This window comes from Mycteria americana, chromosome 5 (assembly GCF_035582795.1).
Source record: "Mycteria americana isolate JAX WOST 10 ecotype Jacksonville Zoo and Gardens chromosome 5, USCA_MyAme_1.0, whole genome shotgun sequence".
NCBI lineage: Eukaryota > Metazoa > Chordata > Aves > Ciconiiformes > Ciconiidae > Mycteria > Mycteria americana.
Window position 1 is genome coordinate 57195051 of NC_134369.1, and position 14754 is coordinate 57209804.

Sequence of the window (14754 nt, forward strand, 5' to 3'; positions counted from 1 at the left end):
CTGTCCTTGCTCAGGCAAGGACCAATTTGGTAATTAATTATGCACATGCTGCAGTTTATGTTGGTAACAGCACATCTAGTTCAAGTAGATGTGACAGATGCAGGTGTTGAGGCCAGTCTGCAGGATGATACTGAAAGCCTGCAAGAAAACAAGCTCAAACAGATGAGGTTGCAAAAGCAAAACTGGAAGCCAGGCTGGAAACTTGGTCCATAAGCACTCACGAAATGTAAATGCTTCTTCTCTTTCTCAGTTCAGCTGAAAAGAAAAATAAGCTATGCAATGGAGTCTTTGCCCAGAGTTTTATCTCCTAGTTTAAAATCAAGCAATAGGGCATGGGGGTGGAAGTATGCAAACTCAGCATGCTAGCTGCAATGCAAACATGAGGGTTATCTTAAATTTACCCTGAGAGACTGGAAAACAAAGATATAAGCTAGCAGAGCATTTTCTCATAGAATCTCCGCTGTGCATTGAGAGTGTCTTAGCCACAATCTCCTATAGGCATTTGGTTTAATTATAATAGCAGCAGTTAACACTTTTGTGATCCCAAAACATACAAAAAACATGAGTGTATGTGCGTGTGCATGTGCATGAACATTTGTGTGTGAATGCATCTGTAGGAAATAAATACAATGACACTGAACGTAGCTTAATGCCAGGACATCAAGCAAACAGGTGCAGAGCTGGCAGCACCTGGGCTGTGTCCCTTTTCCCCTTTAGGTTTTGGTCAGGAATGGTGGCAAATTGCAGTCAACCTGAGAGCAGATCTGAGGGAGGAAGCTGAGAAGAAAGCACGCCTTGGTGGAGCACACTCCACCCAGAGAGGCCCTGCTGGCACATCAAGCAGCACCAGCACTGCTCAATGGTGGGGGGCAACAAGCAGGAGGGAGCAGAGTCCTAAAAACCACCGTTCCTTCTGTAGCTCAACAGCGATGCATTTGAGCTGGGGAGAAACCTCTGTTATAAAGTGCTGTCATCAGTCTCCCAGTAATCTCAAAAATGTCCAGATTTTGTGCTACCTTGTTGTACGGTCTTGGTCCCTTCCCCATCTGCATGGGGTGTGGGGCTCACCTCTTCTTGAAGCACTTAACGAGCATTGAGATATGCCCTGTGTTGGTAAATGTAACCTGCATTGGTTACAATATGATATACATCGTAGGCAGAACTAAGCTGAAAAAAAAGTGCTGGCTGTCCTGAAGTGTGTATTTTTGAATCTGCAATGATACGGTGATCCCAATTGTCATATCCTAAAAATGTGGGGTTTGCTCATATCAGGTTAAAGGGGACATTTGGAAGTTGGTATTTCTTCTGCAGGGGAGATCGCGCCTCCGGATGTGGCAGCAAACACACTTATACTCCTGACTTCAGACTTCCAGCTTCGTGGAAGTCTCTCCTTTCCCTTGCTGTCCCCGTCTGTGCTACCCAGGGCAGGGGCACAGGGCGGATGACGCTGGGGCTCTTGCATCACGGTCAGTGGCTCTCTGCTTGGCAGTGCGGCTGGGAGCCGCAACCCCATGGCTCCTTCCACCCAAGCTTCTATTTATCCTCAGCCCTCACCGTAGGAATACCCCCGGTTTCTCAAGCAAGTGGCCTCGCATGTAGCCGGGCTCAGCCCCGGCACCGCCAGTCCTGGTGGCCATGGGCAGAAGCAGACCGAGCTAAGCTAACCTCCCGTGCTAACAAGGGAGGCCGGGCATTTCTGCAGCCACCAGATTAAACACACCCTTTGTTTCTTGAACCTTGCATTTGTATTTCATTAAAGTCTGGAATCATTAGAAAGCTTTTCTTCTGTGACCAGAGGAAGCCAGCTTCATGAGGAAAAATGCAAACGAGATCTGCCTGTTCGGGAAGACTGCTGAGTCAGCCAAGCTTCCCTGACTGATGCCGGCGGGCTATGTGGGACGGCATCGCCCTTGCTGCCCAGCATGACAGGCTGAGTTCATTTCCACTGCAAAGCCACTCCAGAAGTGTATCTTTTCCTCACTACTGTATGAGGAACTCAGGATGTATTTTGAGAATATATGAAAAACAAATCCCTCTAGTGTATATTGCTAAAGCTTTTGTTACACTTTTGGATGTTATACAAATATTAAGTCGTGCTAGACTTTTACCTGTGGCCAAACGTGTTACGTTAGTTAAACAGTTATCCCACTTGCTTTGAAGCCAGCTATTTCAACACACTAGGTAGTCTAATAATCACTCAGCTGCATATTTAGCAGGCAAATAGCTTCTCTGTGTAAAAAAAACATAGCAAACCCAGGGATATAAAATAATGGCTAGAACTAGATCAAGCTGTAACACAAGTACTTCAAATTCATATCTTCAGATTGCATGGAGAGTGATCACAAACACAACCAGATTCTCACACTGGTCTCCTACAACCAACAACCCGCACAACCACGTTCACACGTGGCCTGCAACAAGCAGTCCTTAAAAATGCTGCCTGTCATCAATGCCCCAACAGCAACAAGACTGTATGGTTCAACGTCAGTCCTGGTTAGAGGCTGGGCGCTCTGGGAGTGGTGATTTTGACACATGTGAAAGAGCACACAAGGATTTTGCCACAGCAACTTCTGTGTAGCTGTCACAGAAGGACAGTCGCAGTGATTTACAGCTGGGAAGATTAGTTTTTAAGTAACCATGAAGAAAGCAACCTACTAGAGTTTTTAGCTGTGATTTCACCTCCTCTCAGTGAGCTGCTGTCCCGTGCCAGTGAGTAGAGGCATGCTGATGCCTTCCACTAATCTGTAGCTGACTGGCTCAGTTACTGAAGATAAGACAGAATAAATAATGATGAAATCTTATCTCTTATGGCTATCCAGGTAAATAAAAAAAGGTGCTTTTGGTCAAGTTGCTAAATATCTGGTGACTGAATAACAGAGTATGAGTATATCAGATAAGATAAGGAAGCAAGGAAAAAGGAGTCGTACAGGTGCCTGTTGTACTGCCTTCCTCAGTTTCCAGGCTAATGAAGCAGTTCAAAATACTGTCCATGGGACAGGTCTCCCCTGACCACCTCAACAGAGTGGAGAGGAGTCTGTTAACCCTGGAGTGGTCACCCAGAAGATCCCTGGCCGTGGTCACAGCCTCCTGCCTGGGGTTGTCCCCTTGCACCCAGAGGGAGTAGGGGCGGTCAGGGTCTCCTCCCTGTGGCTGCCCAGAGCTCTCCCCTCCGTGGCGTGGCCAGCCCCGTGCCAGCCTTCCCCTATGGTCTTGCCGCCCAGCTGTGGGGAAGAGCTGGAAGTCCTGTGGTCCGACACGTGGCAGGGGGCTCGATGGGAGGGCAGGCCAGGCAAAGGTCCTTGGAGGAGGATGGGGACCTGGCTGCCACCCAGGGCTGTCTCCTTGCCTCGAATCCCTCTTCCTCCTCTCGCACCAGCTCTTGCCTTCCAGCTCTCTGCACCAGCAAGCTGTTTATAGCCCTGAGGCCTCCAGATTCATCCTGTGCCTGTACTCTCAAGTCCCTTGCTATCATCCCACCATGCCTGTACTCCTTCATTTTTTCATTCTAGGGCCATAGACACTTCACTCTATGCAGAATAACTACTTGTCTTTAATATCTCCTAGCTATAGAAATATCTATATTTGTAACTATATGTAAATGTTATACCATACAATCATATAAAGCTAAGGAAAAATTTAAACAAATTAGGTAATAGCACCCGATTGCTGGATAATTACTGTTACAAACAAAAAAACTAAAACAAAACGCCAGGCAGGCCAGGACAAGTCCAAGCAAAGCCTGACAAGTGCAGAGACCCGAGGCCTGCTCTGTTAGTTTAACACAAAGCAGGTAGCTGTGTTACAAGAAACAACACTGCTGTGTTTGCAAGGCTAAAGATTATGCTGACCCATGTCTTTGTTCAAGCTGAACAAGAGCTATCAGATTACACCTGCCTGAAGTGTAAATGGGGAGTTTCTCCCTTGACTCCTCTTTGTAGGGGGGCTGAAGGACCCCTACAAAGTGAGGGAAGTGAGGGGTGTTTTGGTTCCCTTCCTCCAGGTACAGCCTTGGATGATGGTGAGAAAAGAGCAAAATGTACCCCAAACACCTCCTTCCAGAAATGGTGTGTGAGCCAGGGAGGCTGTTGCAGCCTTGGGATGTGGTACTTGGAGAACTTGGAGGCTGTCGGGCTACAGCCGTTGGCATGGCCCTGGTGCAGTCAATGAAACGGGGCTTTCCGCCTGGCCACGGGACAAACAGGTTGCCCAAACCTGGGATCACCACAAGTGCAGCTGTGAGTCCCATCCACATGCTCATTAGCTGTGTCAGCTGTGTCAGTCGCTAATGAACCTGGTCGTTAATTGCTCCCAAGATGCGCCTCTGGCTCATTTATATCCACACGTTGCCCATTGCACGGAGTGGGAATAGCTCATAGCCTGAAGCCCTGCCTTTCGGCCCAGCCTTCCCCGCTCTGCCGTGAGTGCCCTCGAGGTGCTCCGCAGGAGGCAAGGAGCCCCTGTTGCCTCCTCCCCTCCATTTCTTGGGAAGAAGGAGAGCAGGACCTGCTGGTGGAGCAGGTGCCACCGCCGAGCCGGCAGCATCCACCTCCCGCAGGAGCAAACGGTGCCAGCAGGTGGGAGGGATAAAATGTTAGTCTGCAGGAGGGAGAGTGGGAGGCTGTGAAAAAGATCTGGTGCGCAGAGGAAACATGAAGAGTGAGCGTAATAGGGAAAATCTGTTTGGTGTTGCTTGTGGCGACAAGAGCGGGATTAGGAGAGTAGGACTTGGTGGATGGGGGGGAGATAAGAACGGGCCACATAACAAAAGGCGCAGCGCAGCACGGACGTAGGCAGGGAGCAAGCTGTCTGCTGCTCTTTTGTGCTAAGTGTGGTGCCTGCCTTTTCTTCAACACTATCTCTGGCAAATCCTGCAGTGGAAAATCACAGCACGATGTCAATACACCAGGAGCTATTGCCTGATGAAGCAAGCCTGGCAGACGGCTCCTGGACGCCGATCTTGGCATTGGCAGGAAATCCCCTGTGGGAATGGCAGACACCCCTCATCGCCACCGCTCTGTCTTCCCGCGGCTGGCACTCGGGTACCACCTCGCCTGCTGTCCCTGCCACCTCCCCAGCACATTTTACAAACACAGAGAGATCATATAGGAGATGCAGCGAGAAGGGAAGCACGAGCTGCAGAGCGCCAGTTCTGTGTGGCAGCATGTTTGCCCCTGCACCTCCCTCCTACAGCCCTGTGGGCTCATTTTCCTGGAATATGGGAAGAAAACAGAATTCCCAAATCCTGCTTCTGAATGGCACATGTGTCTGTGAGAGCACCAAGATACTGAGGGTAAGGAAGAAAGGAGCCTCCTTCCCAAACTATGGATTAACAGCCTGCAAAAGCTGATGCAAGAGATTCTCTTGATCTTCAAATCTCTCCCAGAACCACACGGGGACAACCTTCCTCCTACTATGCTGTATTTCTATGTATGTGTCTCCATCAACTCCAAAATGGTTTACAAGGGAGCAAGCAATATTTAGTCTTGCAGCTGCCACAGGTAACTGTGCAGAGACCTCTGTTTCTTCCACCACATTTCTTGATGTAAACTAAGGATCACTCTGCTAAAATTAATTATGTCAGTTTTTCAACTGGTGCAAATTGGTGCAACTATAGGGAATTCAATACACAGCTAAGGATCTCACCTCTCTGAGCTCTCTCATCCCTAAAGGTTTTACTGTTTCTTTGCTGAATGCCCTTTCTTTAAGAGCAGTTAACAGTAGGAGTGATAATGGCTAACACTGACCCTATTGATGCTGCACCGTGCAGTCATATTTCCGGAAGACAAGAAACCTGTAAACTCAGATAGGGTGCCTTATGAATTATCACTGTGTGGACATCGGGCCACAAAGCTACCCAGACAGATGGAGGTGAGTGCAGGAAGGAGCCAGGAAGATGATGTAGCGCACATGCATCTCTTTCACTGGGAGTTCTGCCATCGATGCTTGTGAATTGTTCATACACTTGTCAATACAGAGACTGTGTCTATTTAGTCAAAAAACACAGTCAAGCACCATGTATGAGGGTTAACAGGAGCTTTTTACTAGGAACACAGAGCAGAAAAGGGGCTTTCCTTTTGACTGTGAAAGGGGAGACAATACTTTGCACCGGACTGATAAAATCAGACGTGCTCTTAATTTCACAGAGGGCACACAAGACCTTGCAGAGGCTGTGTTAGCTTCCCAAGCCATTTGGCTGCTCCCGACATGATTCCTGATGCCATGACACCATTTAATCTCCTTCTAAAAACCACAACTGTAGGGAAGAAAGGGGCAACTGTGCTCTTTCTGGTACCTGTTGCCAAGGCAGGTCTGTTGAAAGCGGTTACCAGCCAGCCCTCAAGCTGCCCTATGTCCTACCTGGGTGCCTGCCACCACCCCCTGGGTCAGGCGATCTGCTTATGGGGTGCTCCCTATCTACTTTGTTGGCTGTAACAGGACAGCACTTGAAATATCTACAATTTTCCAGTACTTTATTATACGTTTCCCACAAATCGCAGCTGATAGTATGCTTGTAATTGCCATCCAAATACCTCACCTGCCCATCCAGCTACATCCTCCTTCTGGCCACTGATGGATACATGTGTGAGAAGTCAGCTACTCCCAGGGGCTATCTAAGTCTGTCGAATTGGCGACACGTGGTTGAAAGTCTTCAGGTTCAAGAGCAGATTTGATCCTCCTGCTCTGTTTTGAGCTGCAAGAAACTCAGGAAGCTTTGCTGCTAGATTAATGCTAAAAATGATAAAAAGTTTCTGGTGGAGAAAGGATATTTCTTTCCCTGTTGAAGACAGCTTTTCACATTCCCAGTGTTGTCTCCATTAGAAGCTTCAGTCTCCCGTGACCCTGCATTGTTGATCCAATTCTTCCCATCTCTTCTTTACTTACTTATGGTACATTATAACCACTTCTACTTTGTTTGCAAGAGTGCTAATCATTTTATCTGCTATTCTGGCTGACAACCAGCTATTAAGCTGGAGTCTTCCATTGTAATACAAATGTCTCTCTCTGAATGCTGCCAAATCTTAGGTCTTTCCTTGGCTTTCAGTCAAGTAAAAAAGGCATTCTTTGCTAGCTGAATCTGAAACATTTTCCATGCTTCCTCTTAAGCAAGTGCCATGGTCAATACCTATAGTTTTTGATAATGGCATAGAATGAAAACTCTTGCTAAAAAGGAACCATATACTAAGCTGGTACAAATGGAAATAAATCATGTCATGAAGTTTCACATCTTCTTTAATCAGCAATACCAAGCAGAATTCATATGTCACTTCAGCTAGTAATAGTCGGGTTAACTATTTTTCCTATGAAGAGTGTACTGTTTGTATCTCTATCAAAAATCAGCATGAGGAAGGGATGGTTGAATTCAATGGTTGGAGGAAGAGACACTGTCATTATTTCAGCAGCAGTTGCTGCTGCCGCCTCAGTACCTCTCTCATCAACATCCAGAGCAGCCTTATGAACAACCTAGGAATAAAGAAAACAGACAGTCATTCTGAGCAGACAACAGCCACCTGAGAGATGAATCAGACACTTTTAAAGCAGCCCTGCTTTGGAGGATCCACTGAGAAGTGAGTAGGGGCAGCAGCAATGTGAGCTGTCTTGTAGTCATGGCTGCTTTAAATGAGGACCAGGATGGACCTACAGAAATCTCCTCCTCAAAAAAAGTCCCAGATTATTTTTCCTCTGTCCCAAAAATTGAATGCAGGATGGATTGAGAGCTTGTAAGAGCTTGTCTGCACCTCCGAAACTGAGTCTTCAGGGTGGGAGGACAGGCTGTGGTACGCCCTGGAGCATTAGCGGCTCCCCTTGAGGAGCTGGGGGTTGATGTTCCTCTCATGTTCCAGATACCCCACCAAGAGACCTTGGCCGATACCAGTCTTGGAAAAAACAGATGTGCAGGAAACTAATCTGATCTCCACTGTCACCAACGGCCGAATTCCTCTTGTAAGCTTGCAAGCTGAGGCCAGGGTGAGCCCAGCTGCAGGCAAGCTGGGAGCTGTATTTAGCTGGTGTTTCTGGATGCTACCACAGAGTGGTTTTCCTGCATGTTCATGAAAGAAAGGAAAGGGCTGACAGCCACAGACTTACTTTAGAAACCTTCAGCTCCGGGGCACCAGTGATGCCAGAGAGATCCGCCTGGTCAGTGAACACATCCACAATTCCCATCTTGCTAAGGGTGTTCGTTATTTCATAGCTCCCAGAAATAGAAAATTTGGGGAAGTAGAGGCTCATCAGGCTGTTAGGTAGAAGAGAAACACAAGAAGGTGGTGAGAAGGATCTTTCACCGAGCTAAATGATGGTGAGAAAGCTGTGTAATTCCCATGAGTGTCAACCCCAGTGTGGCTGGACCAGCCCTGCATGTACAATGAGCCCTAATTCAACTGCTGGTGCTTCTCATGGTGATAAAGGCACTATCATTCATAATAATAAACATAATAATAATAACAATAGTAATATCTATCTGGTGTTTTGCTTCAGCAAATCTGAGAGCACTCTGCAAAAGAGGACGGTAACAAGAGTCCCTCTCTACAGCCAAAGAAGATGAGGTGCAGAGGTAATAGCCCATGTCGCTCAAGCAGGTAGAGGCCTGAAGTGGGGCACAGACAGAGTCTGCTGGGGGAGAAGTGTGGCACATCCCAGCACTTCAAAGCAAGGCAGTGTTTTTGGCATAGCTGTGGCATTTGGCATGGCTCCAGGGGAGGTCTGTGCCTGGCTGCCTGCACGTTTGGACACCCTATCCTCTAATCGTCTTCCTCCTGTGGGCTGGCCACAATGGAGTTTGCCTTTGACTGTGAGCTATCTGTCAGCAGCTCCTGCTTAGTATGCGTTCTGTTGGATTTCTCTCCATGTTCTGTCTAGGGATCCTTGGAGCCTCCAAGTCACCTACTGCAGTGATTGCCATTTAGGTAGCTCAAGTCTTTTGCTGTCTCACCCAGAGATAGCTTGGGTTGAACAGCAAAATGGACGGGATCTAAACCCCACTGCTGTTGCCTTTATGTGATGCTGCCCAGTGCACTAGAAGCTGATGGGACCAAGTGTATCAGCACTGGCATCAACATAATAGTAGAGCTGAAATTGCTATTTGGTTCTCACAGCCTCTCCCATGAGGAACTTATTCCTCTGTTGATCTTGAAGGAACTTGCACCAAGAATTCATTTAGATAAGGATTTTCCTGATTTTGCAGCTGAGAATTATACATTTTTATTTTTCACATTTGAGATATCACGTTATTAGCTCATAACCAATTTGCTTCCCTGTATGTTTTTATTAACTGTGCTGGCATTTCTATAATGATGCACCAAGAATCATGGGTGTGAACTGCACAGACTTATTAGTTGTGAATCAGGGCAGAGCTTGGTAAATTAGGCACATATTAACTTGATATTACTCATCTACTGGTCCTAAGATCTCTTCTTCCCTCCCAAACAAACAAGGTTGTAAAACGTGCTAGCTGATGGTAGTGTCAAGGTAGGACCTAACAGAACCTCATTCAAAAACAAAATGCCAGAAAATCAGGACACCCACAATTAATCACTAGCCTGTTCTAACAACCACTGTGTGCTGCAATGGTTCTTGTAACGAAGATATTTGTGTAGGACATATTATGTATGTATGCATTACTACAAACTGTTTAAGTTATGGTTTATTTAAGGTTTAGACATATGTCTGAGTCACGGTGTGTCAGTGACATATGAGAGGTAAAACACATTAGCTGAAACCTCAGTATAGGCGATCTGCCTTAGAATTGCCACCTTCCCACTCAGTCAATGGACTGTTTTAGAAACGCCAGTCTAGGCTTGCTATTTGGGACTCCTGGGAGCCCATCAGGATGCTGTCCGCTCTCGTGGGGGGAGCAGCAAGCCACTCAGGCATCAACAAGAGAGTAGTTAAATACCAACCAGCTGCAAGATTTTTACAGCTAGGGCACAGAAGCCAAAAATAACCCACTCAGTTCCCAGAATCAGCAAGTTCATAGTGTTTACATTCCCAAAAAAGAAAAAAGACTATAAATCTAGGTGCCGCTGCAGCTGACTGGCAGAAGATTACCTCTGGAAGAGATGGTCTGACCATTCCTGGATGGTTTCCTTGACCAGAGTTTGCTCTAACTGCTTCATTTTCCCTTTTGCTGGCAGAACCAGAAATGCAGTAGCACTCCCATTATAATGAAGCCGTACCACGGTGCATGACAGCTCCTCATCAAAATAGAAGTCAAATCTGCCCGTCTGGTGCATCATAGGGACTTTCACAGTAGTTCCAGCATCCACAAAGAACTCCCTTTCTTCAGTATCCTCTGGTTTAAAAGGCTTTTCCCAGTTGCCTGATACAGAGAAGGAGAATGCAACTGAATATCCCATGTCCCATCCCATCATAAATTGAATTTTATATAACTAAGAGTAATATTCACCCATTCCTCCATTTGTACAATTCAGAATTTTCAAACATAACGTTTTAAAATGTGTATCACAGTAAGGCAAGAATCTTTTACCTGATGAAAAGAGTGCATTAGATTCCAATTTCATTGTATTTGTCAGATGCCAGTAATGAACTAATTAGGTGTTTTCTTTGTACCTACCATTACTTTTCTGTTCAGGTGATCTAAGTGGCCTTTCTGTAAGTTGTCATTTAAGGGCTTACCTGACGTCATCTGTGTACTCATATGCTGTACGCATTTCATTTCTATTGACTTTAATCATAAGCCTCAATTTGTAGATAAATTAACGTAGGATCTCATATCTGAGTGCTGTTGTGTCAGGCTTAAGAGTCCATCATCTAACCCACATCAGAAATGCCCTGTGTTTCCATTTTGTTCCTTAAAATGTCCTCCCCTGTTCATCACTAGCTTCTTCCATATATAAATATGTTACTGTGTATATATAAAGGACTCTGATAGGAAAAAAATGGAGTATGTAGTAAATTAAGTTATTGAATCATGCATACTTTTAAAGAGAGGCATTAAAAGGATTAGGTCATGCATGCTTCTCAGTGCTTTCACTGAAAATTAGAAGAACATGGGGCAATTGGAGTTATGGGTAAACCCATGAAAGTGAGGTCAGGCTGCATGGGAGACTGCGGCTTGGAGCAGACTCTTGTGGCTGCCACAGAGAGAACCAAGCCTATGTGGTCCCCAGATGCCTCCCCGTGCCAAGCTGGGTGCTGCCACCTCTCCACCACCTCCAATATGCCACTAGCGGCTCTTCTGGCCCAGCAAAGAGCATTTGAAATTTCCCCCAGAACAATTTTGAAATGGGGTAGCTGACATTAGATCAGTTGACAAGAATGAATAAAGTGAATGTGAATCCTAGAGGACTTACCTTTAAAGAAAACAAAGCTAGCCAGAAGCATTACAGTCTGTGGATCCATGTCCTTGACCAAATTAGTAATTTTCCCATGTGTTTTCATCTCTATATAATCATTGATCTGCTTCTCGGCCTTCGTGGGATTGTTAAAGTCAGTGGTAAAAGCCTCCAGCTGATATAGAGCTTTGGCATCATCTAAAAACTTTTTTAGAGGTTTCAGCTTCTCTGTTAGAAAGATGGCATTCCCCATGTTGAGCTGGACCCCGCTCTCAGGATGGCTCAGCATGTGCATAAGGTTGTGGAAGCCTTCATGTATCTCTTTCTCCTGAATCTCTGTAAGGTTGAAGGTGAGTCCTTCCAGGATCTGAGTCTGAGTGGTTGATCTAGCCCCTAGGGCCAGCATCGCAAATGCAGCGGAGATGCTTACAGGAGAGAAGAAAATGTTCTTATTAGGTGCCTCCAGTGTAACCTCTTTAAAAAATTGAAACGCAAAGTCAGCATTGTTTGGCACTAGTTTGAGGCAAGCGATCGCTTCGTCTCCATGATGTATGTGGTATTTAGGTTCATTTGAATCATGTCCATTGCGGTGGTTGGGTGGGAGCTGACCATGGGCAACAGCGTGAAGCCCAGCCAGTAGCAAACTTATGTAGAATGTGGTCTTCATCTTCTTGTATTAAAATCCTATGGAAAAAAGGAGAAGCTATTACTAAGGTAAGTAGATTAATTAAGTAGAAATAGTTATTCTGTCATTCCCACTGAATAAGAAATCTTATATCTTTCTTTTGTCCTCAGTTTCCGTGTTCTCCAACTCGTCAGATTTTTTTTTTATTTTCCCAGGCCTCCTGGCAAGTCTCCACCAACTCTTTTTGCCACCCTCACCTAAATACCTGCAAAGATAAAATTCAGTATGGATTAGCTGAATACACAGCACCCTCAGCAGGCCAGAGAATGGAGCATATCCCATCAGAAAACACACCATGGCTGATCACTGGAGGGCTGCGATACCACTGTGCTTTTGACACTAATGGCCTAAGATAATTCCTGGAAAGCACATCACAGAAGAAGTCTGGATGTTTTGTGAATAAAGGAAGAAAGAGGAAATTCATGCAAGAGGGCAGCAATCAATAGCTACATACAAACAGAATTTTTGTTTGCTCCTACGGCAAACAGGCATGAAGGAGATCTTTAAATAAACTTTTGGTCAGATTGATCAGGCACCCTATTTCAAGAGAGGACAAATGGCAGCGGCTGTTTTTCAGTAGCAAACTGAATATAAAGCCCTATGTCTCTAAGGAATAGGTGCTCTTTCTTTTTGAATAAAAATGATGTAACGCTTTAAATAAGAACCTGAAGTAATGTGTTGTCTCTTAATAGACAAACCAAACCATTGGAGTGGGTTCATTTTCAGCACAGCAGAAGGAGTCAATGTCATTAACAAAAACAAGGCCTGGTTTTTACCAGATGCTCTGCTGGTCAAAGGGCAATACATTTATCTTAACCTGTTACGCTTGGCTGTGGTATCTACATTCCTTTGCAGAGCTGACATTCTGCACTGTTTAAGCTCTTACAAAGGGACCTTGGAAATGTGGATGTGAATGTCCCAGTGGGCCTCATTTCTGAGGAGGAATCTAAGGCAAAGAAACAGTGAGAGAGTTGCAAAGGATTTGGGGAGATAATGAGCCAGATTTGCTAAAACTTGTGCAAGGAGAGGCATATTAAACCAATTGCACCCTTCTGTTCTGGCATGATTCAACTTGAGAGACTGTTGTCAGAAAGTGCTATGCTCACAGTCCTGCTTTCTCCATAACATCCTAGGGAGCGATTTGTATTAGTAGTTGAATATCCGGTTACAGTTAGACCTGCATAAGAACGACAAAACATTTTTGAGCTATAATCAAATATTCAAACATTTATGTGTTTGATATAAGTACTTCTAAAAAGCAGGCCTGTTTGCCATAACACCTACTGTGTTATTGACAAATGGAAGAACCATAAGGGTTCTTGGTAACTACATTTTCAATTACTGTGCATAGTAGTTTTAAATTATAGTTTGGCCGCCTCCTCTGATTTTGACATTGAAATGATACTTCTCAATATATCTAGCTACTTGTAACTCAACATAAGAGCTCCAGTTCGGAATATTTAAAACCAGCTATCAGTGAGCCAATGTATTAGTCAGACCTTGAAAAGAAATCAACGCCCAGACAAAAGCATCAGAGCTAAGCCTAATCTATTTCCACATATCCAGCAGGCCAATTCAGAAGCTGCCTCTGGATAAATTATTCACTGTGAACTATTTACTCAGCTGCAGTCATAATTTATTAACAATAACATGAATACCAAAGAATGAAACATTTCATTTTAAACGTAAGTCACCACCTGTTCCCTATCTCATCACATTTAGTATTTATTACAAAACACAGCAGATAGATGGACTTTTCTATACACACATTGAGCCACCAATTTCTATTTATTTGGAATGCAAAGTAGACATGGAATTTAACTGACCTGGTCTCAAAATTATGGCTAATGGATATAGCATGGTTTTGCTGTAAGGGTTCTGTAAAATATTGGTTACGGTATTCTGAAGGTTTTTTTTCCTATCCTGATATTTTTGCTCTATGTAGTTACGACGTATTTGCATTTTGTGGTTAATTTATGTACTTTTATGGAATTAATTTCATTTTATTACAGCTCGCTCTGAATTCACAAATAATTAAATACAATCTGAATCTGAATCATCCGTTACTCAGTACTGGCCAATCACAAACAGTCAAGACTCATGAGTCAGCCTGCACAAAAATCGTGATAATGGTGGATTTTAAAATCATAAGATTATAAAAGACTCAGAAGCTGCAGTTTGTAGAGGTCTTTTTTGTTGTTTAAGCCTTAAAGATACAAGTGGCCCACTCTATTAGGCCCTCCTTTGAAATCTAAAGGTACTTTTATAATAGAATTTTTATCCTGTAAGTCTTTAGAATATGATTGGGAATTGCTACTTCATACTTGATATTTACTATTCCATTTGATATTATTGTGGCTTCTGGGTTAGTAAGTGATCAGCCAGTGATAAATTGACAACAGACACCCTTTCAGTATGAAGCAGAAGATGCAGATTCTCATTCGGTCTTAATGATTGAGGGATTTTCCTACCAAGCGTACTTGCTAATAATTTATTAAAAAGCAAAGAGCTGAGAACCTGTGCTAAAAAGCCCTTAGGGAATTAGCCCCCTATCTGAAGGGGCTAATTTTGCAGGAGGCTTCCTATCTTAAGACCTTTACTCATGTAATCTCCAGAAAAACAGTTTGTCCATAAACATGGGAGTAGAAGTGAAAAGCTCCTCAATTTTAATTCCAAATCTACACTGACTTGTTGAATAGCCCTGAAGGAAACCCGTTTACCTTTCTGCCTCTTTTCTTTTCTTTGGCTATGTTACACAATGACAATATATTTGTGGTA

At 44.5% G+C, this 14754-nt stretch overlaps 2 protein-coding genes across 5 annotated transcripts in view; one reads left to right on the plus strand and one right to left on the minus strand.

The window, feature by feature from the left end:
- Positions 1-12621, plus strand: part of PPP4R4 (protein phosphatase 4 regulatory subunit 4) — a 111647-nt gene extending 99026 nt beyond the window's left edge. For all 4 annotated transcript variants that reach the window (XM_075503500.1, XM_075503504.1, XM_075503506.1 and 1 more), the window contains one exon: positions 12132-12621. In XM_075503500.1, coding sequence (XP_075359615.1) covers positions 12132-12177 — 46 coding nt within the window. In that variant the 3' untranslated portion in view covers positions 12178-12621. The remainder of the gene's footprint in view (positions 1-12131) is intronic.
- LOC142410632 (alpha-1-antiproteinase 2-like) lies at positions 7267-11958 on the minus strand. Its single transcript, XM_075503512.1, has 4 exons — positions 11310-11958; positions 10045-10315; positions 8086-8233; positions 7267-7461 (listed from the first exon to the last, which is right to left on the minus strand). The coding sequence occupies exons 1-4, from the start codon at positions 11956-11958 to the stop codon at positions 7267-7269; spliced, it is 1263 nt and encodes a 420-aa protein (XP_075359627.1).
- Positions 12622-14754: the final 2133 nt, after the last annotated feature.